Source organism: Podarcis pityusensis, assembly GCF_964106645.2.
Source record: "Podarcis pityusensis genome assembly, chromosome: 8".
In the NCBI taxonomy this organism is placed as follows: domain Eukaryota; kingdom Metazoa; phylum Chordata; class Lepidosauria; order Squamata; family Lacertidae; genus Podarcis; species Podarcis pityusensis.
The window spans coordinates 46,945,563-46,967,527 of record NC_138033.1 but is presented as its reverse complement, the minus strand read 5'-3'; the positions used below and the strand labels follow the sequence as shown (position 1 = coordinate 46,967,527).

The 21,965-nt window shown below is 44.9% G+C and overlaps 1 protein-coding gene across 3 annotated transcripts in view; it reads left to right on the top strand.

The window, feature by feature from the left end:
* Positions 1-21,965, top strand: part of RIPOR1 (RHO family interacting cell polarization regulator 1) — a 97,349-nt gene that overhangs the window by 7,368 nt on the left and 68,016 nt on the right. Inside the window, exon 1 of one of the 3 annotated variants that reach the window (XM_081018338.1) lies at positions 6,473-6,625. The exons of 1 other annotated variant lie outside the window; for it this stretch is intronic. Coding sequence is in view for 1 of the 2 variants with exons in the window: in XM_081018335.1 (XP_080874461.1) it covers positions 13,274-13,373 (100 nt within the window). In the remaining variant the exon portion in view is untranslated. Of the gene's footprint in view, positions 1-6,472; positions 6,626-13,258; positions 13,374-21,965 lie in introns of those variants that run through there. One more of the 3 variants, XM_081018335.1, reaches the window with a different exon arrangement.

Here is a 21,965-nt window from a genome sequence, read left to right as displayed (position 1 = left end):
CTATATTTTGCAGGAGCGATTCATGTGCATACCAGAAATTTAGGTTTGTACAATTAAAGCTCAACAAACAAAATGTGATGATGGCAGTCATTTATTTTCATTCCAAAATCCACATACCAATCAAAACATTCCAAAAATAGTCCGCAGGTGTTAAAATAATTCTGCAGATATTTTGGGGTTTTTGCTAAACAATCCAGATTGGATAGGGTAAAGAAATGAAATTGTCTGATGTGGGAGCCATGAGGTGATAGACCTAGGGAAATAAATTGACAAGTTACTTCAGTCTACTGAGTTCAGTAGGTCTACTCTAAGTATCTCTAACTTTAAATATCACCCATGGAGTCTGCTATTAGTCACAGACTCCATGGTTCCAATATTAGCCGACTTTCCACTCCCCCACCTAGCCTGTTGAAGAGTTCTGGAGAACTCAAAAGCTTGTTCTTCAGTCCAAGTCCAGTTTAAATATAAGAACCCTAGAAAGAGGGAGCAAGGTGGCCTTGAAGTTACCCATAGTTAGCACTTGGACAGCAGTCTGGGCAGACACAGATCACCTAGTCAAAGTCTTCCCCACTATGGTAAATATGTATTGTATTTCTATTTAAATTATAGTAACTATTTCTAAATTTGCATCTATACATATGAATTAGCAAATGTACCTATTATGCAAATCTCTGTCCTCTTCTGCAGTCTTCTTTTGGTGATTCTTTTTTAGTATTGCATAATTTCCCATTCTAGTTTTTGCCCATCACCTCAATTCCTGTCCCTGTTGCTTGGTCTCATTCCTCTTGGCTGTGCTTCCTTCTATTACAGAAAGCTGCCCATCTGTCCAGCTGTTATCCAGCTTTCATAAATCTCATATGTTTTCTCTTCTACAATATTGCTCATGCCAAAAGCTGCTGGGCACCAAAATGTGTTGGGTTTTGTCTCCTGGAAGCTGCCTGGCCTAGCATATAACGCATTCCACACGTAGTTAGTTCATCCCAGCTGGGCTCTGAAGTGCTCCAGGTGATGTGAGCCAAAGCAGGCCTGTGTTTCTGCCTCCTCCCTGCCAGCATTTCAGCAGTACTTGGACCAAACCACGTTAGCTTGCATACTTTGTGTTTTTGCAAGATTTAGTTTTGTTGAGTGGAGCCCTGGACTTCTGCCCCAAAGTCCTGCCCTGATGGCACCACTGACACGCACCACACCCGAAGCACAAGGCTGCACTTTCTGAATACACAAAGTGATACACTCGCTGGCTAATCAACTGCTGGCAGAACCAGTGGGCCCAGCTGTTTCTGTCACTCATGGCGGGGAGATGGTGAGAGAGAGCAGCTATGGCCAGCAAAGGGACTGAGGAGATAGGCCTGTGAGTGCGTCTCTGAATGTTCAGTGATGCGCAGTCTTCTTTCTAGATAAATTGGTCTTGTGTTGTTCTAGCATGACTTCCTGGCAGAGTCTTGTTTATTGATGGAACATTTCTCTGCACAGTGTCCTTGCTCCTTCTGAAGCTCTCTGCCCTAGGGAACAGCTGCAATCCCAATGCCTCAGCTGCCAAGTGCTTATAACGGAGTTCAAAGAAGAGACATTCCTGGAGGAATGACCTAGCCAACACATGCAATACAGGCAACCTCCTGAACCCCTCATTCACTGAAATGGGCATGTTTCTCTCTACTTCTTCTGAATCTTAGCACTGTTAGAAACACTCTGTAGATCTGGAGGGGCCGCTGGTTGGATCTGTGACTACAGTAACTGCATTGAAGTTCTCATGTCCACAATGCAATGTTAAGGTCTGACAGGTCTCTGCCATTCTAAAGTCTGAGGTTTAGCTAGCCATGTGTTCCAACTTCACAGAGAACAGTCCTCAGTTTGAAGGGCTATTTAGTCCAAGTCCACTGCAAAGAAAATCCTGGACAACAGGGGCCTTGAAACTGCCCATTAACAACACATGGACAGCACACTAAGCAGACATACACATCTCCAGATCAGTAGAATAATAGAATTACAGAATCATAGAGTTGGAAGGGACCCAAGGGTCATCTAGTCCAGCCCCCTGCAATGCAGCAATCTCAGCTAAAGCATCCATGAAAGATGGCTAGTCATCCTTCCTATGGTGAGATGTATTTATTTTAGTAATTATTTCTAAATTTGCAATTATACATGTAAACCAGCACATGTAAATCTGGGCGGCCTTTTTTCTTTTTTTTTTTAGTTTTTATGGATAAGTAGCCATTCTACCTGACGCATGGGATAGCATTTAGTGGTGTCCTGAGGTAGAGCCCTGGAATGCCATGGGCTGGTCAACTCTTTAAAAAGACAAAAATCTGATGCATAGGCAGAACCTAGGAATGTGGTCCAGCAGTAACTGGACAGAGCTTGAGATGACAGGAAACTTGAGAAACTCAGATGAAGGAAGACTACATTGTAGTAATCCTACCATAATTGTTGGTATTGTCTTAAGTGCAATGTGGCGAAGTATAGTAGCAAAGGAAATTGTCTCTGATGTGCAAAGTATGTTTCCTGCTTTACCAAGGAAGTTCAAGCCGCCAATTTAAGGCTGAGTGAGACTTCCAAGGGTTGGTAACATGCAGTGTTTTGGGCTTGATTCTTCTTCTTGCAACTAAAGCCGCATGCAAACAATACATGCTTTAACACATTAGTTTCTCCAAAGCATCCTGGTTTGGTTTAAGGGTGTTGTGAGGGGTAAACTACAGTTCCCATGATGCTTTGGGGAAAATATGCTTTAAATATATGGTCTGTATGCGGCCCACACCTCGAACACAGGATACAGCTAGGTCATGCATTTTTGTCAGTATCTTAGATTCAGTAGATTTCAGAGAGATCCTCTAAAGAAAGTGCACTCAAGAAACCTAGTCTCTCCACTCCAAAGAACAATCTGGGTAAACCTGAAGGGAAATGCTCTGGAACTGCATTGACCTCACTTGCAGATAAGTTGGAAAGAATGAGTTAATCTCTTAAGACATCTACCATGTTTGCCTTTTGCTGAAATTTTATCAACAAACACAGGTGGTCTTGCAAGATCTTGCAATTATGTCTGGGAACTGATGAATGTTACAGCCCAGTCCTAAACATCCCCACCCCCAGGAATGAATCAGTCCTACTAATTTCAAATACACAGTTAGACAGGCAGCGTAATATTTGCATTATATGTACTGTATAGTCATCTATCTATCTTGTATTCTAACTGAACTGAATGCAATGTGACCATGTGTTGTATTTAAGTTAAATTGGTATGTAAACTATGTTGATGGAAACACTGAGAGAGAGAAGAATTGGCCTTGATAGGCTTGTGACAGAGTATCATGAATTACACAATAATTATGAGAAATGATAAAATAATGTAGCATTTTGCAGTGAGTTTTATATTTTTCCTCCTTGGAAGCTTATTTAATAGATGTATAAATCTCCTGTCTCCTGGATGCTTACTGAGCATTAAAATGACCACAGAGAGCAAGAAAGCTAACATGACTCATCCTATTGCAGGAATGGGGATTATAAAGGAGCTGGAGGACACAAAGAGGACACAACAAGAGCAGCGTGTGTTTGACAGTGTGGGCAGAAAGAGTCCTCCCTGCTGAAGGAATGTCTGCTTTCCCAGAGGAGTAACAGCCAGCTAGCCTACAGCCTGCATGAAAACAAAACTAAGCACAATAAGAGGCTAGCAACTACTTACTTACTTACTTACTTACTTACTGTGTTAAGAAAGTAAGAGTCCTGCTAGATCAGACTAAAGTCCATCAATCAGTTCCCAAATACAAGAATGTGAGTAGAAGTGCCCTCTTCTGCTGGATCACAGTGACTGGTACCAAGAGTCATACTGTGTCTGATACTGTAGAAATGTACGGGTGTCATGATTAGCAGCCATTCCTTTCAACCACTCTACTTGCATGCTTGCTTATTTACTACCGCAAAACGTGATGATTGCCACCAGTTTAGATGACTTAAAAAAAAAAAAAAGATCAGAAGTACAGTTCCTAATGCACTTAATAGTGGGGCAAAAAAATCACATCTGTCAACCAATGCGCCTCTTTTGTTTCAGATAGTACATGAGTAGACAAGTCTAAAAAGCCTGGGACAAAAATTGTCATGGCCCTGCTGGATTAGGCCAAAGGCCTGGGAAATCCAGCATCTTGTTTTTGCAGTGCCTATTGGAAGTCCACAATTAATACCTGTGTTCCTCTGCACATGTGATTCTTGGCAACTGGTATTCGGAAGCATACTGCCTCTGACTGTGGAGGCATTCAAAGCATGGTCCCACCATAGATTTATATAATGACATTTTGATATTGGCAGTTTTATTGTTTATCCCCCTTTTCACCACTCTCAGCTGCCCTTTGAGGGGTCATCTTCTTTGTTTGCTGTGACTTGCAATGAGTTAATATGGGAAAGCACATGTGGGTGTAGACTGAGGTGGCCTTTCTTGGGTTCTCAGTCCACCCCAAAGAAAGACCATATTCTTGATCTATATAGCCGGGGCATGAGTTTCATAGGAATTATCAACTCAAGATGCTCACAATGTCTCTCTTTGTGCTCCAGCGCTGTAGCAATGTGCTTTGCAGCTTGGCTCAAATGTTGGACATCTGCCGTCAATCAAAATGAAATACTGACACCATAACCAGCTAATCAAGCCAAGCTCCTACTGGGCTGTTGTCCAATGGGAGCAGCTCCTCCTCCCCTCCTCAATGTGTGGGAGACCTGCTGGTTGGAGGCGGGTGGAAGCATGGAAACTGCAGCAGCAAAGAGCTGCAAGAACAACAAAGCCAAGCCCTTGGAGACTTGTTCTGTAAATAGAAACATGTAGCAAGGATGAGAGAGGTGTGTATTTATCCTCATAGGGGAAAACCCATGACAAGCAGGAGCCTGTGTAAAGCTCTGGCCCTCAAATGTGCCACAACTTTCCAGGCTTGGCAGGGTACAGGGATTGCAAGGCAATTATATTCCGGATGTGAACATTAATTTTTTTGCCAGCTGTAAGGGGGTCTCCTGTGCCTGAATTAAATGAAGGGAGTTAGAGTAAGGGCCAAATCTCAGTCCAGGCCTCGGTTGTCAACATTTTTGACATATTGCATGTTGCATGTTTTTCCATATGAAGTGGCTTGAGCAGGGGGCAGCAAGGTTTATCTCGTCTGGGCCGGTTCACTCCAGCGGAGATCACTCCATGGGCTGGATTGCGTGCGCACGCCCATGATTTTCAGCATCTGCGCATGTGCAGACACTATTTTCAGCGCTGCGGAAGCGAGTGGTTTTAGTGCAGCGCGCAGGGACTCGCCAAGCGGGCGGCTCGGTTTGGAGGTGGCTCGTGGGCTGGTTAAACGACCCCCGTAGGCTGCTTGTGGCCTGTGGGCCTTAGGCTGCCGACCTCTTGCCTTGAGCATTCGTATGATCGCTATGCTTAAAAATATATTGTCTATCAATAATTACATATTGTAATAACATATCGATTCTCAAAAATATTGGAAAAGCTGTTGAGAATGTCACTCCAGAAATCAGGGCTAAAACTAATGGGTAGAAATTGCAGGGAAGCAGATTTCAGCTAAACATTAGGGAGAAACTTAAGAGTATGAGCTGCCTGGCAGTACAAGGGACTGCTTCAAAAAACGGTGGGCTTTGCTAAGCTGGTGGTATTTAAGCGGAGGCTGGGTGGCCTACTGTCAACAGTGTTGTAGTTGCATCTTGCATTGCAGCTCCTGCACTGAGCAGGGGTGGAGTATGTGGCCTCACTGGTCCCTTCTAACTCTCTTGAGCCGAAGCTTTTATGGCAGCATTTCTGCAATGGACCTCAAAGCTACTCGCAGTCAACAATATGCAGAAGAAAAACAATACAAAGCAGATCAACCGGTGAACTTACAATTAAAACATGACACCTGTAAGGAGGAGGCATTCGTGATGTCTAATAGAAAGGGGTCTCAACAGAAGGAGGAGACGTCACCGCGGGGGCTCCATCAGCTCTTTTTCTTAGGATAGTAAAACAAATGGATGCTTTGACGCGTTAGCCCTAAAAGCGCAAGTCTGTGTACACGTGTGAATGTTGTTGACGCGAGCAGGAAGAGGACAGAATTCTAGCAAAGGAGAAGAAATGCGCTTTTTATATTCGAGTGGCAAGTACTGCCGCGAAAGCACTTACATGACCCCTGTGCAGACGTTATGCCTGCACGGGGGTGGGGGGAGGAAAATGTTCACTTCCGCTCCCCCCCCCCCCCCGTTAAAAACGCTCGACACAACTTTTGGAAGCGTTAACCCCAACAGGCACGTCCCCGCCCCCTACGGGCGTAACGTCTGGAAGGATGATTGATGACTGTAAGGGGAAGTGCGGGTCGGGTGGCTCCGGCGCCGCCGAGTTCCCCGTTCGGCGTTATAGCGAGGGAAACGCCGCCCTCCAAGCGAAGTTCTCTCTCTCTCTCTCTCTCTCTCTCTCTCTCTCTCCTCCTCTTGTTCCTCCCTCTTTCCCGGTGGGAGACGCTGCGCCCCGCCTCCCCGCGCTCGGCCCGACGCTTCGTCCCGCGCCGGCTCCTCCCCGTCTTGTTGCCGTGCGCCTCGGGTGGGTGGCTGGCCAGGCAAGCTGCGGAGCGGCGTCCGGATACGGACGGGGCGGATGACCGACGACGGGGACTCAACTAGCAGCCATGTAAGTGCGAGGCGCTGGGGGAGGGCGCGCTGGCGGCGAACGGCTTACCCCCCCCCTTTCTGCTAAAGGTTGGCTTTTTGAGGCAGTCTTGGGCGCACGGGGCACCCTGAGGAAGCGTGGGCGAGACGGGGTCCCTGCTTCTTCCTCCTCCTCCTCCTCGCTCCTTTCCTACATGGTTTGAGAGGGTGTGGGGTTGGGGACGCTCCGTCGTCCTTTGCTGGGGAAAATATAAGCTCCTCCACCCCTGAATCTTTCCCCCTTTTCTTGATAAGTTGTCCCTACGTGGAGGGAGAGCTGGAGCTCTCTCTACCTCTCACTCTTCTTCCTCTAGACTCGGAGATACTTCGGGATGGTGTGCCTGCTGTGTATGCTTTGAGATCTGTCTCCCAACTCACTTTCTGGGCTCCCCATGGGAGGAAAACAAACGGGGGAATCTTTCCAGGGCCCAAGGTGCCATCAGCATGGGACTTTGGGGCCACTGTTCAGCAGAATGAGCACGAGGGCCCCATAAAGGCAGAAGTACTGGTTTGCCACATTTTGGAGGATGAGAAGCTCTGCATAGTGTCTGTAAGATGTTCCCCTTTGTGAGACTATAAAAGGCCTGAGGCTAATATTCCCGAAGTCCATCCCAGACTCTTCCCGCTCTGAACCCTCTTTTTTTCATCAGACCCCCTTGATGAGTAAGAATGTTATAGGCAGCTTGAGCCAGTCACTTCCTAACTTGGGAATCGCAATGGTTCAGCGAGCTCGTAATCTTGAATTTCCTAGAATGGGAATGTTTAATTTCTTTAATGGCTTATTTTTATTTTGCTTAGTGTTAGTGGAATACAGTACTATAATATGGGAACCTCTCTCTTCCTCCTACTCCAAGTATTCCCTTTCCTGGAATCTTTCAGAGCATGTGATGGTAGTGGGAGGAGAGCATGGTACAGTTTCCAGATCAGGATTTTGGACACTCTTTTGAGTGCTGAGTAGGATGCGTCTTGTAGCTTCAGTGGCAGCCATTGCTTCCCTGCCCCTCTACCACCTGTGAGTTAGAAAAACTTTTTGCCTCTGAAGTTCAGTGGAGGCAGTTCTTGATTCCATAAGGAGAGACAATCTCAGTGTGTGTTTACATCTATACAGTACATGTATGTTACTGTTGAACCACTGTGAGCAGCTCTCTGCCTATGATCAGGTGCTGCATGTTTTTGTTTGCATCATGTGTTGCTGAACTAAGCCCTAGGATGGCCGCAATCCTAATCCCTTTACTTTGGGGTTGTAAGCCCTACTGAATTAAACAGGATTTACTTCTGAGCAGACCACGGTTAGGGTTGCGCTGAAAACCCTCCAATTCAGATTGATGCTGTTGTGGAGCATATAGTGTACATTCATGCATTTCCTCTTCCAGCTATGCTGAGAAGTGGAAGAAGGCGGCAGGAGACTGCGGTAGTGGCAAAAGGTTCAGAGAAAGCTTGGGAGCATTGGTTGCAAAAGAAAGTAACAGGATTTGATGATCTGGGGCTGAGGATGGCTAGTGAGTGGGTTTCCATTCAGGTCTGGGAGAAGCAAGATGCACAGGCTTAAAGGACTTGCAAATTGCTGGAACTTGGATCTATTTTCCCCCTTGCATTGTTTCTTCTGGTTGCTCTGCTGTGGGCAGTAGCCACATTGGTAATACCAGGTAATCTTCGTTTTCCATTTCATGGCTGAGTAGCCATTCTCTGCAAATGCTTGATTAAATTTCCAGTTAGCCAGTGCGCTGTCTGGTTGCCAGTTGGCTGTGATTTGCCTGCCGCCTGCCCACTTCTCAGCTTGTTGCATTATTTGTGTAATTTGCAGTGTGGGTTTCCCAGCCTGAACATTCTCCCGAGGTGGTTAGCAGGGTGTAATTTTCAGATGAAAGCTTTCTGCTCCCTGCCACTTGCCCTCCCAGGCCTGGAAGCTCAGGGAGTAACTTTGATACCAAGGCTGAGTCTCTGTCTCTGCTGGTGTTGGGATGTTGCAAGCAAGAGAGATCAGGTAGGAGCTGCCAAGCAGAGCCTAAAGGTGGACTTTGCCTCTGATCGTTCTTTAATGTATAATTGAGAACCTTATTTAAGAAACAGAAACAGTGACAGTTAAATGGGGAGCCCGTTTCAGAGGTTACCTTTGGAAGGGAAAACTCGGAGAGATAACTTGAAGAAACTTGTTTTGAACCAAACTAGAACAGTCTTCTGGCCATCTTTTGAAAATTATAAGATAAACATCCTTGGATGCAACTGAGAGGCAAAGCGTGCCCCCCCCTCAAAGTGGAGAGGGCTTACCGTAATTCTTTCTTCTCTTGCCACTTGGAATTGATCCCTCCCCTGGCCTGCTCCCCCCACACTTTGGAAATATGGGGATACTGTCCTTTTCTTCCTACATATGGAGGGAAGCGGCTTGTGGGAGGGGCAGTTCTAGCTTCCTGCAATTTTCTGCTCAAAATTGCCTCCGCCTACACCCATTTGGGGAAAAGATGCATGGTTCTTACATCTTTTTTTCCATGAGAAGAAAAGCTGCTGCATGGCGGGGGGAGTTTTGTGTTGGTGGAAAGGGGAATGGTTCGTCAGCCCCTCTCCCCACCAAAAGACACTGATCCACACATCTAATTTAACCTTTTCACACTTTCAGGAGTATATTGTAGTGAAGGACAATTGTTACATGGTGCTAATTCAAGGGGGAAATGTGATAATGATTTATGAGAAATTATCATACCTTTTTATTGTCCATGCATGTTCAAATCAGTATTCATTTCCTACCAAGGAGGATTATGAACAGAGAAGCCATATACCACAATTCACTTCTCTTTTCTTGAGAGGAAGTGGCCATTATCTCTGAGATTGGCAATGGCAAAGGCGCTCCCAGAAGTGGATGCTGTGGTCCTTATGCAAACTCTTCAGAATGGTGCAACTGCTCCTACCTCTTCCTCAGTCTAATCTGGGGTATTTTTTTGTAATTGTTTTTATTTCCATTTTCTAATGCACAAAAAGCAATAACAACAACATTAAAAAGGAAGAGCAAAGATAAGAGCAAGAAAGGAAAAGAGAGAAAGAATATGAGGAGATAGGAGGGGAGTGGTAATATTCCATAAACAGCATTAAAGTTAGTCTAATCTCAGGTTTAACAACCCACATTAAAATTTGTTAAATTATTTTATCAAGATGTGGCCTCTAGTCCTGAACAACACCTATAGATCATGGGAAATCTTATATGTTTATTACATTTTGATTGCGCCTTTCCTCCAAAGACTTCGGCTGTACATATGGTTCTTCTCTTCTGCACCCCCCCCCCCCCTGAGGTAGTCTAGGCTAAAAGAAATTGGGCCAAGGTCAGCTTCCTGACTGGGAAGTTAACCCTGCATCTCTCAGGTCTTATAGCCTGTTTATTTGGGCATATGAGCTAGAAGGGTTTATCTTGTACAGTACAGGCAACTCTCTGGGTTGGATAGAAGACCATGGGACTACCTTAACTATCCAAGCATAATAGCTAAGTGTCTTCCTTTTGTTAGGGTAATTGGCTGATTGCTCTGAATATCTGGCCCATAATGACCAGGAAATAGTTGGAGGGTTCTTTTGGCAAAAGAAAATACCCCTCCCTGCACCCTAGCTAAGGATGATGTAACCCAAATGTCTGTGTGGAGAGATGACTTCAGTTTGCAAGCACTGTCACTATTTTCATTTTGCAAGTGGGATACAACTGCTTCCCAACAAATTCAGGTTGCACAATGAAAGTGGATTAGGTGCTGTTGTGTAACGAGCCCACTTCAAAAAAAAGTCTGAATTTTTCACAGTAAGAAGAGGAAAATAAACTGGAAAGTCTGGGGTAACAACGCCACAGTCAACTAGGAATGAATGTTCAGTAAATAGCCCCACTAACTTCATGCAAACAAAGCATTTGAATGCTCAATAAACAGGTTGTCTGGAAGTGACTTGTCAGACTGAAAAAGATGAGACAAAGAGCTTAGTTTGGACTCTGTAAGCATCTTGGGGTGCTGGTTTTCTCCCTAGAGATATGATGCAAAAGTAGTGGGCTGTGACTGTTGGAGTGCTTAAATAGTGTGCTCAACTGCGTTATTTGCAAATAATGCAAATGCTACAAAACACAAATAAGCCCTCAGTGACCTTCCTGAATAAACCCCATAACTTCTTACAGGGTAAGAATAATAAGTGTAACAGTACCATGGTTGAAATGTTTTCTTTCACTTTCAACATGGTGGCTGAGGACTTTAGGGTACTCTCCTCAACTTGGCCATCTTGATATATGTACTGAATTTGTTCATTTGACTAATGTATAATCTGGATTATAACTTGGAAGGACTGCTTCTGAATATGGAGGCTCTCAGTTGTTTGACCAGGTGGGTTTGCAGTATGTTCATGTTTCTGGCTTCAAGGCCGACCTCTGTTAAAAACTGATTAAATTGTTTTGAATGCAGACGTCAGTTTCTGCCAAGGATCCTTCAGCTCTTGAACTTTTGGGGATTAATAATAATAAAAGAATGTTTTGTCCTTTTAGGTGTGGTCTAGAGGAAGATGCCTCAGTTTTTGCATGTGCAGAATCATAGAACTGAAAAAGATCTAGTTGAATCCCTTTCTCAGTTCAGGATGCAGCTACAGCATCCATGATAGGTGACTGTTTAGCCTCTGCTTAAGGAGTGCCCACAAAGGAGTGCCCACCACCACCTGAGGAATGTCCCACTGTGGAACAGCTCTTACCATTAGGATGTTTCTCCTGATCTTTAGCTGAAATCTGCTTCCTTTCCATTTTCATCCATTGGTTTTAGCCCTTCCCTCTGGAGCAGCGTCTTCTGCATAATAGCCCTTCAAATATTTGCATAGATATAATATCTTCTCTTAATCTGCTCTTGCACAGGCGAAACATACCTAGCCCTTTCAGCCATTTCTTTTAGGACTTGGTTTCCAGATCCCTTGCCATCCTGATCACATAGGCTGATCACATTTCTCTGATGAAAATAGGGACGTCCCATTCCATAATGATAATTTTACTATTTATACCCCACACATCTTATTGGGTTGCCCCAGCCATGCTGGGCAGCTTCCAACATATATAAAAACAAAATAAAACATTAAACATTAAATAAACCCTTCCCTATACAGGATTACCTTCAGATGGCTCCGAAGTCAGATAACTCCATACCCTCCAATATTGCTCCAATGAAAATAGGGACATTTTAAGGAAAAGTGGGACATTCCGGGATCAAATCAGAAATTGGGACGGCTTCTCTATATCAAGGACATCCCTGGAAAATAGGGACACTTGGAGGATCTGTGATCCTCCTCCTCTGGACATGCACCTGTTCATCAAAATGCTTCTTAAAATGTGGCACCTTGAACTGTACATAGTGCTCCCTGTGCTATATAGAAATAGGCTGATATTAACCTGCCTCATATTTGTAAGGATCTTTCTACTTGTATCTCCAAAAAGATGAAAAGGCACAGGGTTTCTGTTTTAGCGCCGTATGGGATGCATTGAGCAAACAAATTTGATAAGCCTCGTCTTTCCCAATTGCAGTGGGTGTTGCTTTGCCTGGGGCATGATGAACCTGAACTGGCCGGGCTGACCATATTCCCAGCCTATTATCTTCCAGGTGTTGTTGGGCTCCAGCTCCCATGAGCACCAGCCAATGTAGCAAATGGTTAAAGATGATGAGGGCCGTGGTCTCACAGCACTGAAGGCCATCAGTCTGGAGAATTCTGCACTAAGTAATGCTTGGTGGCTGCCTGGAGCAGTGCTTCGTAGTGGGAGCAGTATTACTCTTGCTTCTGCAGTAGATGGAATGGCCTTTCTGTTGTTCTCAGAGCTACTTGGCATACATGGTGCTTCTTGGGACCGCTGTGAGAGAGATCTGATACTATGGGAAGGTGAGAACGGACTAGGAAAAGGGTCAAACACAGTCCTGCCACCAGCCTGAATATTCCAGTGGGCTTTTGGCCAAGTGTGAGGCCCTTTTAAATAGTTTTGACAAGGGTGCCAAAGTTAAGGCCAGCACTGTGAAATGAGTAGCACTTTATCTAGAATGGTGTTTCTCTCTCTCTGCTGTGTCCTTGTGCCATTTATATAACAGCTTTGTAAATGACAAGAGGAATTTGGTCCTGTGGGTTGAATATTTTAGAGCAGCCTAGGAACCAATTTGCTGTTTCCTAGATGGTGCTTGTGCTTTTGCACTTTAGATCTTAGTGAATTCTCAGCTGTACCTGCCTTTGAGGAGTGCCCAAGGGATCCAAAGCGTTTTTCAGTTTCTGGATCCTTAGGCTTGGGTTGTGTATCTCCTGTTAAAGCAGCACCAAAGGCTTGTTTTTAGTCTGAAGTTTAGATCTAAAGTTAATCTTGTTTCTCAGCAGATGCTAATGCAAGTGTGTATTCTGTACTTAATCATATCCAAATAGGTTTGTGAGACTTGATATCTGGAAGTTTTATGAGGATCACTGCGATCAAGCAGGGAAAGGGAATTCCTTTCTGTTTCATTTCCTCAAGAAGCCTGCGAGCCTCTCCATCACGGAGGCGTACAAATTGTGGTGCTGCATATTGAGATACAGTTGATGCAGCCAGGGGTGGGAAACCTTTTCCAGACCAAGGGCCATGTGTCAGTGGTGGGCAGGGCCAGATGCAAAAGTGGGTGGAGCAAAGGATATGACTCTTAACTTTTGTACGGTAGAGTACATTGCAGCCACACCAAAGCCAGAAGCTTCTACAAACTCCCACCATCCACATCTTTTTATCTTCTTTCCAGGCAAGTAAGAGGCATTATTGCAGTTCAATGACATTTTCCAGCCAGACAAAAGCAGTTGAGGAGTACACAGAGCAGGGCTACCCTTGGGATAAGGCGTGGCTTGGGGAAGAGTCTCAGGGGATTGTATTTGGTCCATGGACCTGGGGTTCCCCACCCCGATGTAAAGCAATGTGGAGCAGAGAGAGAAGACCGGGGGACAGATTGTGGGCAGAAATCTGAGAATGAAGCTATCACTTGGCTGCTGTTAACTTGCATTTTCTTAAGTGAATGCCTTTCTGAAAGCAGAACTGGATAAGAAGCATAAGGAAATACAGAGAGCCAAGCTACAATGAGAGCAAACAGAACAGCTGAGCTGTTTTCACAAAATACACTTAAGATGGCATCATATTTACTTGTGTCATGCATATCCAATTCCCAGCCCTCTGGAGGAGAACCCAGATGTTAAGCTTCTCTTTAGTAAAAACGGCAGTCTCTGGACGAAGTATGTGCCCAGTTAAATTCTGGGGGAAAAACAAAACCCCAGGATCAGGATAGTGCATGATTACTTGATTTTTTTTCTTTAATATTCACATTGCTGGGGACTATCTTTAAATGATAATGCTGATGAACTAACTCTACTCACGAGTTTAAATATAAGTGCTGGAGTTAATGCAACACAGTTCTGTCAGGGATGCTGTAGTTATATCCTGCACTGAGCAGGGGGGTTGATAGATGACCTCCAAAGTCTCTTCCAGCTCTACCATTTCTAAGCATATTTATTCAGAAGTCTACCCTACTGAGTTCCCTGGGGCCTCATTCCCTATTCAGCTTCCACAGGATTGAGATGGCCTCTTTAGATCTAAGATGTGTTATAATAGAAGGAGATTGTTGACTTCTGCTGTATGCCAGGCAGTGTTATAGGCTGGTCTGGAAACTGGCTGGGTCATAGGCATACTCTCTGCTCACTTTTCTCCTTGTTTCTTCCCTCAAGTGTAGGTTGTTGCACCTCTGAGGTGGGTTGCCTTTTCGTCTGGTGTTTTCACAAGCAGTAGCTGTTGCTGGATAGTCTCAATCTCCTTTTGATGTCTGGTGAGGCAAACTTTGCCCGCCTCTTGGGACCAGGCTGCTACTGCTTGCTACGGCAAGGACTTCACACAGAAAGGGGCAATCTGTAGAAAGGTGGACCCATTGTTAACTGATTCCAATCCCAGGGAGCCTGCTTCTTTCCCCTTGTTTCTTTTCTGGCTTCTCACATGTGTGGAAATGTGCTGTAAATAATTTCCGGAGAAACTGAACCTCAGTTCTCTCCAGCATCTTTGGGAACTTTTGCAATATATACTGCCCCCCCCCTTTGTGTTTTGTTCCATGACATCTTTCCTAGGCCATGTGACTTCCTTCTGAGTTTGCAGTTTGGACATCTGTCGTCCAGAAGAGGCAGGAGGTTATTAAAAGCTATTTCCTGTTGCTGTGTTGTGCTATGGTTTGATTGTGTGTTCCTGTTGCATTTTATCTATCTAAACAGTATAAAAAATAGTTTTCCTGTTTAGGCTGTAAATGTTATTATTAATATGTAATCTAATAGGCCTGCTTTCTCATGTTATTTGTGGGACTTGTGGGGACCCAGTGGTTAATAGGAGGAGGGCCTTGAACAGCCATTTATTTACTTTTATCCATGGCCTTTACAACCTCATGATTATGCTTCCCTGTGGAGTGCTTAGGACATTCTTGGAAGTCATAAGAGGTGCTGATGGTAAGTGAATTTGGTACAGAGAGCATTAAAAGCTGGAAGCAGAGGCTGCTATGTTCTGAGCCTTTGGAGTCTAGGTCTTGCATGGATTTTTCTGCCTTCCTTGAGGCAAACACTAGTTATCTTGGCTGCCTTTTCCCTATCAAAGGGAAATATGTTTTCTGCATAACAAATACAGTTTACATTGGAATTGGCCAGATTCTGTGTTGTGTATAATTTATGCAGCTCAAGCACATTTGCATGTATTTAGCATAACTTATTATGCTTTAGCTATGCAGGGCTCTGAAGCTCAGCCCCCCAATCACCAGAAATCCTATCCTATTCTTCTGTTGCTGTTCAGTTATGGTTGTGTAATTTCATGTGGCATTTCCCATACATTTTACCCAGCCTTTCTTTGCAGTCATAAGAACTGGGTCCTTGCCTTTGCTTTAAAATGTGGAAGCTGAGATTCTCAGGGCAGTTCTTAAACATTATGCATTTTTTGACTGTCTTTAAAATATACAAACACACAGGAGCTGCCAAGGCTACAATATGAAATCAAAGCTTGGTATGAAAGGAAAGGGGCTTCTTTCTCCTTTCCCCTTTGCACCATTTCCTGCACTGAGAATACCCCCCTCCAGATGATTTTGCTCCTTGTAGCAGGTGCATTCGCAGGTGCAAGGAGAAAGGATTAAAATCCTCTCTCCTTCCACACTGAGATTCCACATGATATTTCAACCTCGGAGGCTGCATTGTGTTTAGGGGAAGGGGCAGAAGAGCATTTACAGTGGTACCTCGGGTTACATACGCTTCAGGTTACAGACTCCGCTAACCCAGAAATAGTGCTTCAGGTTAAGAACTTTACTTCAGGATGAGAACAGAAATCATGCTCTGGCGGCGCGGCGGCAGCAGGAGGCCCCATTAGCTAAAGTGGTGCTTCAGGTTAAGAACAGTTTCAGGTTAAGAATGGACCTCCGGAACGAATTAAATACTTAACCCGAGGTACCACTGTACTTTGCATACAGCTTCAATCCCCAGCATCTCCAAGTAGACCTGGGAAAGATTCTGTGCCGGAAATTCTGGAGAGCCTCTGGCTGCCAGTGTAGACAATACTGAGCTAAACGGTCTGATTCAATAGAAGGCAGCTTTCTGCTGATAGGAAATGGGGAAACAGCCTTATACCAGGTCTTACTCCAGTACATTTCCTGCATTTTCAGGGGAATTGACTAAATGACATTTGATGACCCTTCTTCCTCAGATTCCAGGTCAGACTATTTGCCCATCTAGCCCAGTAACATCTTTTCTAGCTGGTGACAGCTTTCCAGGGTCTTTCCCATCACCTCTTACTTCATCCTTTTAACTGGAGGTTCCAGGAGCTGATTCTTGGGACTTCCTACATGCAAAGTATGTATGACTGAAATACAATCATGTCCCATACACATATGTGTAGTGCCCCCCTCAGGATTCGGAATCCTTCTCTCTGCACTATATTCCACACTCCTGAGGAATTGGGGAGTCCGTGTCGCTCTGCCCTATCATGCTCCAGCCTGTCGATAAATGTTTGCCTGCAAAACCACATGTGACTGTTGAAGCACTGGGGAAGCTCATCCACCAAAATGCTCCCTGTAAGGGTCTCGATGAATGAGTTGTTGCATCTGTGAGTGTTAAATAATTATGAAAAGCATACTGCACTTCCTATTTTGCAAATGTGGAACTGATAATGGTTGGGTTTCCTCCGTTTGTTTGCTGCATCACCAGCTGTGAAAGCCAGACCCTAGGATGCCTGTTTTGTTGATTTCAGGGTTAGATAAGGACACAGGAGGGACAAATTGGGGTAATCATTACCACAGTAACACATTCTAGATTTGCCTCCTTGGCACTGTATGCTATGAATTAGTTAGACCCTGTCCAGTCACATAGTGATTTGGCTATTTTGCATAGGGCAGACGTGGAGAATATTTGTCGCTTCAGATGTTTCCAGAGCCAAGCCACTTATGAGGCAAGGTGAGGCAACTGCCTCAGGTGTCAGGATCCACAGGGGCAGCAGATCTGTTCTCCAAGGAATGCATTGCCTGCTGCAGCTGCAGTAGCAGCAACAGTTGTGGTGCGCTCCTTGGAAGCCAGATCTGCCCCCCATGCCACCTCTACAGTGACCTTTTGACCAATAGGAGGCACTGCTGGTCTCCTCCCCCCGTTGTGTAGATCAAACATAGACAAACTCAGCCCTCCAGATGTTTTGGGACTACAACTCCCACCATCCCTAGCTAACAGGACCAGTTGTCAGGGATGATGGGAGTTGTAGTCCCAAAACATCTGGAGGGCTGAGTTTGCCTATGCCTGGTGTAGATCTTTATTGGCCCCTTGGTCCTGATGTAGATCCTCATTCACCCCTTCTTCTCTGGCCATGGTAGGATGGAACAGCATTTTGTGGTTCACTTCAGGTGCCAAAATATATTGAGCCAGTCCTGGATGTTGCTGAACTACAACTCTCATCATCCATGGCCATTGGCTATGCTTGCTGGGCTGAAGGGAGTTGTAGTCCACAACATCTGGTGGACCAAAGATTCCTCACCCCTGGCATATGGTAATTTGTATTGGGGAAAATTTAGTTTGTATGAGAAAATTTTCAGATGCCCTCAATAGTTATCAAACTTAGAATGTTTATTTTACTTGTATTTAGTAAACAAAGCTGAATACTTTTGAAACTGCCAAGCTTGCATATTTATTTTCAGTTGGCATTTGGTCATCATTGCTAATGCGAGTGTGAAATCTCCTAGGGAAAATTTTCTGCTGCACGTTTCAAAAGGACTAGAAGCATTTTAGTGCCCAACTTCTCTCAGCTTATCTGTTTGATGCCATCTGCCTTTCCTCCCACGAAAACGATGGGGAAATGCCTTCTCAGCTCTGCACGTGGAACACCTTTGCTCTTCTGTACATGCATGGCGTGGGTATTCCACCCACCTACCCTGTTCATGCAGGAGTAGGAGTGTGAAACCTGAGGCCCTCCAGATACTGTTGGATTTCACTCCCATCAGCCCAGCCAACATGGTCAGTAGTCAGGAAAGATGGCAGTTGTGGTTCAGCAACACCTGTAGGGCTCCCCCACCCCTATAGGGGGATCAAGAGAGAAGCAATTACTCTGGCAACCCTTTTGCTCCTTGTAGCCTGGACTGGGCTCTTTTCTGCGTGCTGATTGTTGTGGAATTTTGTCCTCTCAGCCCTTCCTTTGGAATGCCGGGAGAATCTCATTCACTGTGAAGCCCACATAGCTCACCAAGTGTTTTTCGTGGTGGGAGGTGTTCCCTGCAGGGCTAGTGAAGGCATGGAGGAGGAGGACGACGACAATGTGGAAGGTCAGGGTAGGCGTGGGGCTAAGATTATTCTTGGCTCTTAGCATGCTGAGGCAGCAGCAAACTTGTTTAGACATTATACCTTCTGAAAACTGTTCCTCAGGCCAGAGACAGCTGTTGGGATAAAAGCAGCTTTACAGCATGGGGAGGGGTTGGGAGGAGTAGAGAAGAAGTCAAGGGAAGAAAAGATGGAGATCCACAGAGGAAAAAGTTGTGTGGCCCTGCATTACATGAAATAAAGTTTCTGTCCTTAGCAGTGATGTGGACTTTCCAGAAATATTTGACCTGGAAAATGTTCTTACGCAAATTAGCCTAAATTTGCATGGGGTAATTTTCAGTTTGCATCAGGAAATTTTCTGATGTCTCAGAAGAGAGTGATCTAATTTAGAGTGTTTATTTTTCTTGGGTATCATAAACAAAGTGAAAAACTTAAGCTGCCAAGCTAAACTCTATTTGCAGTTGGTGCCCATCCACTGTTACTAATGAACTTAGAAAAAGGAAAGTTTTCTAAGGAAAAAACAGAACTCTGGGAAATTCACCACCCTGAATTACTGCTTTTTGGTTGTGTGATCCTGCAGTCCAGGAATGAATTGTTGTATCCTGAGACATTTCTCTACCCCACCTAAAACAAGGGAAGACCATCCTTTCCTGTCAGATTCTTTCATCTTTAACAAAAACAAGCATGGCAACTGTGTCCATATCTAAACCATCAATTAAAAAATCAACTGGCATGATAGGGCATGTGAATGTTCCTAGAGCATATAGGAGGAACAGACCTCAGAGTGTGCAGAATGGGCACAACCTTTGACCTGCCCAGGAAGGCTTTGCTGCTTTGTTGTCTGTTTCACTTTTAACCTCTCCTGGTTGCAAACATAAGCAGGTTTTTGTGCTCCAGCAACTGATATTTATGTAGCCATCATGGTTAATAGCCAGTCATAGCCTTGCCCTCCATTGATTTGTCTGATGCTGTTTTAAAGTGGCCCAATTTGGTGCCTATTACTCATTTCTCTTCCTTTTAAAAATGCAATTTATATCCCACCCTTCCTTCTGAAGGAGCACAGGGCGGCAAACACATCAATAATATAAATAGCCTAAAAATAGTTTTGTTTTGTTTGGTTTTTTTAAAAAAAACCTTCTAAAAATAAAAGATTCTCTCAACCAGTGATGTCAGGGTTTCTAGTAACAGTGGCTTTTCAGCCTGGGTAAACAGAAATGTTTTTAAGTTTCTCCTGAAAGTCAGCAATGAGGGAGACCAGCACAGTTTACCGGGGAGGGTGCTCCACAGATAGGAAATTGCCACTGATAAGGCCATGTCATGGGTCAGTGCTGATAGGCCAGTGGTGGCACCTCACCTGCCTGTTGTAGGGTACAATACTGATGGTTGATACTGAGGAAGATGCTTGGTTATTGAGGAATATTGACGAAGGCACTGCTTTTTAATTTTTCATGCTTATGGGGAATGTGCTGCCATAACAGGTATAACAGAGGTTTGTGCAAAGGCCTCATTACCTAGCATGGGACTCAGTTTTTCCTTCTAGGACTTTGATGTTTCTGCCATCTTATCCCTAAGCCAGGCTGGACAGCATCACTCGTTGGCTTAGCGTCTGATGTAGTTAGCATTAAACTCCCATACGCACACCACCACCACCACCACCTAACACAACAATGGAAAATGCAGCTGCTCTGACAAACTCGCTCCCTGTTCTTCCTCTGCCCTCAAATCTTTGGGTGCTTGTTGCATGTGATTGCTTTGGAGTGTCCTGGCTACCTTCTTCCCTAGGCTCACTTTAATTTGGACGGTTGGTTTGAAAGGGTTCCAGGAAGCTTAGAACAGCCTGTGCTCTCTGCCTGTGACAGACCGGGACAGAGAGGCCTCAGCAGAGTTAATGTTTATCCAGTGAGAGTGACTGCTGCTCTGAGATTTGGGCCTCCAGGGCAACTGAGACCTGACATTTCCCATCTGCACAGAGGATGGCAGCTAATGCAGGTACAACACCTCTTCAGGTCCTGTGCTGATCATGGATTGGCAGGTGACTTACACAAGAAATGCACACTAGAACACGTCTCCCCCACCCCACCCCCGTCTCCCATTGAGCACAAGCTGCTCGCTGACCTGTACACCTTTTCCTACAAAGTTTCTTTTCTTGTCAATTCTGGAATAGTTCCTCACATCTGATAGGAATGTAGAAAGCTGAGTCATTCTATTGGTTCATCTAGCTCAGTATTGTTCACACCTCTCCAGGGCTACAGAAAAGAGTCCCCCAGCCCTATCTGTAAATGCCAGGGATTGAACCTAGAACCGTTTGAATGCAATGCATGTGCTCTGCCACAGAGCTACAGTCCTTTCCCCTGATCAGAGAAGGTGTGCACTTTCTGCCCTTTCTCAACTTCCACATTTACATAGGCACAGTTGTCAAGCTTGTTTTTAAAAGGTGAGAGAAGGATAGTCTTGTTGAGTGGGGGCCTTACCTTGAGCAGCAGTGCAATAGTAAGTAGGACTCTTAGCCTTTCAGAATCCCATGCTCAGACTGTAGTTGCCTTATCACAGGAATCTCAGACTACTATTAGAGAAGAGGAAGAATCTAGCGCCTGCCCCTCCAATTTGGAAGCAAGTACACTGTGCTTTGAAAAAGGCTTTAGGGGAACTTGTGAAGTCTGCGCAATTGGCTCCCTTGAAGCCTTCATGTCACTTTTCTTTAACTCTGCTTCAAGAAGTGGAATGTACTTTGAGGTGTTTCTTTAGCTTCTGGAACTAATGTGGTTTAGTAGTGGAATACCTGCCTAAGCTCCTGGGTTCAATTCCTTGCATTTCCAGTAAAATGGTAGCAGGCCTAGAAAATACAAGGTCAGATCAGTATTGTCTTCTCTGGGTAGCATCTGCTCTCCAGAGTTTCAGGCAGAGAACCTTTCCCACCACCTGCTGCTTGAGATCCTTTTATGGAGGTGCCAGGGACTGAAGCGGAGACCTTCTGCATGCAAACCAAGTAAGCCAAAACCTGAGCGAGTGAAAATGAAGCTGCTGAGTCAGACTGTTGGGCCATCTAGCTCAGTTTTGTCCACATTGCAGCATTTCTCCAGCAGCAGCATATCTCCTGAGTTTCATAACGGAGTCTGTCAGCCTGACCTGGAGATGCCGGGGGTTAAACCGGGAACCTTCTGCATGCAAAGCTGATGCGTTTCCCCATCTTAGTGGAAGAGCATCTGCTTTGCATGCAGAAGGTCACAGCTTCAATCTCTGGCATCTCCAGGCAGAGCTTGGGAATGCCCAGTGTCTGAAACCCTGGAGAGTCACTGCTGCCCAGTGTGGAAAATACTGAGCTAGATGAACCAATGGTCTGATTTGGTGAAAGCTCCCTATGTTCCCATGGAAAACTGCTACTATTCAGAGTACTGTAGATGTTACTGGGCTGGAATGGTCAGTGATCCGACTCAGTACAAGGTGGCTGTGTACTTTTATGTATTACATAACCACTCAAAGCTTTCCTCTTCTCAAAACATTACTCTTTGGGGTTGACAGTGGTGGTGTACCTTGATAAA